This window comes from Abramis brama (assembly GCF_963993115.1).
Source record: "Abramis brama genome assembly, chromosome: 2".
Taxonomy (NCBI): Eukaryota; Metazoa; Chordata; class Actinopteri; order Cypriniformes; family Leuciscidae; genus Abramis; species Abramis brama.
Window position 1 is genome coordinate 10,245,082 of NC_139964.1, and position 3,558 is coordinate 10,248,639.

At 40.4% G+C, this 3,558-nt stretch overlaps 1 protein-coding gene across 1 annotated transcript in view; it reads left to right on the forward strand.

The window, feature by feature from the left end:
* The first annotated feature begins 545 nt into the window (after window positions 1-545).
* The window catches only part of LOC311077615 (procollagen galactosyltransferase 1), a 14,267-nt gene continuing 11,254 nt past the window's right edge, over window positions 546-3,558 (forward strand). Inside the window, exon 1 of the mRNA XM_084106187.1 lies at window positions 546-1,198. Within this exon, the coding sequence (XP_083962313.1) occupies window positions 993-1,198 (206 nt within the window). The 5' untranslated portion in view covers window positions 546-992. The remainder of the gene's footprint in view (window positions 1,199-3,558) is intronic.

The window sequence follows — 3,558 nt, forward strand, 5'->3', positions numbered from 1 at the left end:
GAGAATAATTAAAATAGGAAAATTATAATTAACTGCGAACAAAAACACTTTTTTAAGAGCAGCGGAAAAGGACGAGGAGAAAACACTTCTTTATTTTAGTACAGCCTCTCTGCTTATGAGGAAATGACGTTAAAGTTTGATTAAAGGAAAAAGAACAACAAACCATGTGTAAATATCTGTACAACAGGAGGCGCTGCTCGCTGATAACTCTCTCAGATACAAATGTCGTGCAAAAGCAAGAAATAAGAATTGTACTTATTGGCAACGTACACAGAGTTTTGAAATATACACGTCTGTGACTATCAGATTAAATCCAATTAATTTATGTGTGTAGCGCTTTTCAGCTTTACAGAAAATGCATACATGTGTCTACATTACCATTTACAGTGATCTGTTATCAGAGGTAGCCTAACTGTGCCCAATATATTTCAGAAATGCACATCCCTAGATACTTAAATCAATCAGTAATTTAAGGCAGAAACAATGAGACATTTACGATTTATGACATAATGATTACATGGTCTACTTGAGATTCAGTACTGTTACTGTTGCATGCTTGTATATTTGGCAAGAGTGTGTGTGTTAAACCACGCCCACGAATTTTCTGGCAGATTCCACCAGAACACAGCTGCTTTTCTTAAAGGGGCCGCCGCGAAATTAAAGGCGTATACCCCAGATTGTGGGTTTGTCACTCATAACTCTTAAGTCTGTACAGTTTAATTACCAGATATTATAATTTCTCTGTCATTTGCCAGATGATTGAGAAAAGTAGATTTTTCGGACTTTTTGTACTACGTTGTTTCCCCTTTTAGCAAGAAACCCTTCCCTTTAATTCTCCTGCAGGGACCACCAAGAGTCTCTCCGTGTTTATGTCGGTGGGCATTAAATCGGCGATGTTCACTGTTCGCGTCAGCGCTGCGCGATCAGTCTCGCGGCTCCGCTTTTCTGCCTGATCTTCCGCTTTTCTCGGGCTCGTCTCTCGTTCTCCGGCTATGCATCTGCTGTGTTTCTTTGTGCTGCTGCTCTGGAGCGGTCCGGTGCGCGGTTATTTCCCGGAGGAGCGCTGGAGCCCGGAGTCCGCGTTGCTCGCGCCGCGGGTGCTGCTCGCGCTGGTGTGCCGCAACTCCGCGCACTCTCTCCCGCAGGTCCTCGGCGCCATCGACCGCCTCAACTACCCCAAAGATCGCATGGGTGTATGGTGAGTTTGGCGGATTGAGATTTTAGAGGTTATATTTATCAGATTGGTGTTTTGCGCAATTACGCGTCTGCCAGATGTGGACTGATGTTTTGCGTGTTAACTGTAATGCGGTGACTGCAGGGTTTCCACAAATGAACTGAGGGGATGTAAACAACAGAAGTGTTTGTGTGTTGAGTGAACTAACTAACAGCAGCTGTGCTTACATGAGTGTGTTGAGATTGATGTGTGTTTGGGAATGAGAGAGATGTACAGTTCTGACTCTCTCCCTGCTGTGGACTGTGTGTGTGGAGGGGAATGGGCGAGTTTCAACGTGTCCAGGGCACACAGACACCCCTTCATGCCCCCGATCGGGTTCAGCTCTGCCCCCTTTTTCCACTCATGATCCGATCAGCCGACGTGTCTTTGTAACGGATGGAATTGGCGAGGAAACAACAGTCTTCTGCATGAATGAGAGTCGGTGAGCGGAAAACTTTCCCTGCGGCGACAGAGATGACATTTATGAAACACCCTCTGAGAAACTGTATGACCTCAGAAAATATGCATGGTGAACTAGCTAGGCTACATATTGTTTATTCAAAATAAACAACCCCCCCCCCCATGTTATTATTTGATAACATGTTTGGTAAATGTTTGGCAGCGGCTATTTGCGCTAAGTTTAAACAGCAATATATTGTATTTACACTGTAAAAATAGCAGTAATAAGTGTAAACATGTCTGCATTCAGGAGACGCTTTTATCCAAAGTGACTTATGAAGTAGGAACAAGCGATTCATCAAGGAGCCAGCAATGTTCATTATACACAATGACAGGTTTATTAGAAAGACAACTAGATTAGATTGGAACAGTTCACCAACAAAATAAAACTGTCACTATATCATGTACGAGTGTTGTCTTCATATAACCCAGTGGAAGTGAACTTTGTTCTAAGTTCTAAATTGACAAAAACAACAACAAATAAAACTACATAAAAGTAGTCCATACAACTTGTGTGCTAGATTCCAAAGCTGTATTGTAGTATGTACTGTAATTAAAGAAGAATATTTGTCAAATAAATAATCAACTGATCAGCTCTTGTTGCTTCTTAAGATGTAATGTTCAGGCTGGGGCTGTTACGATTCCTCGGTTTAATTCAAGTACTTGATTTAAAAAAAAAATCCTTGATTGCAATTTGCCTGTGTTGATTAAATGGCAAAATACAGAAAGTGGCGCATTTCGCAGACAATAATCCATGAACCGCATTAGTAGACCATTTGCAGAGGCTGCACGGTTAAAACCATTTAAAACCATAATATAACGTTGTTATAATGAATATACATAATATAATAATAATCACCTTATTTACATTATGTAAATTTTTTATAAAATCATATGATTACTTGATTTTAAAACTTTATTTGAACCAATTAATATTGCCTCATTGTTATTAAACATATTTATTTAAGTCATTTTAATGGTTATTGTTCGATCTATTTTTATTACTACAAAAAAGATCAGCTTACTCAATTGACAAAATAATCGTCAGATTACTTGATGAATCTCCAAAAATAATCAACAGATAACTCGATTAATCATATAAATAATCGACCGATTACTTGATTACCAAAATAATAATTAGCCCTAGTCCTGGTATTGTTTAAAATCATTATTTATTGAATATCTTCCCCTTCGGTCTTGCTATCAAATTACTGCTGCATTCGATTTGTACATCCGTTAACATCAAATAAAAGTTTGTTCTAGGGTATAATGTGAATAAATGAGTACATGACAATAAAACATGATGATAAAAGACTTAATTTGTGGGTGAAATCAATGTTTAATTGTTGGGTGTGTTTAAAATAGCATTGGCACCGATTAGCCGCTGCATATGTACAACATTTCTGACATAGTATCATCCTCATTTCCTTCAGACGAGTCTCAGAACTGAAGCGGCGTGTAGTGAACAGCTGAAACCGAACCGCCAGGGTTTGTGTCGCCGCCACAAACAGACCAGAGCTCAACCACATGTGACCCGCGAGTCCCAGAGTTTAGCGAGGGCTTTAGCTAACTCAGACTGAACTGAACATCTTGGCAGATCTCTGCTTCAACACACACACATCAAATTCCATATAATCTGCAGCTTTATTACAGGATCAAACTCAAACTGCACTTAAATCAGTGATGAGAGGCGCTGACCGCTAACAAGTAGCCTCGCTACACTAGCGTAGCATTACAGCGGGAGAACGCTGCGGTTCACACACTCATATAACGCTGCGGTTCACACACTCATAGAGTCATACGACAGCTCGTGTTGAACATCTCCAGTGGGTTTCTCCTCACTTTTCCCGTTATATCCCGGTGGGTTGGGCGTCTCCGTGTGATTG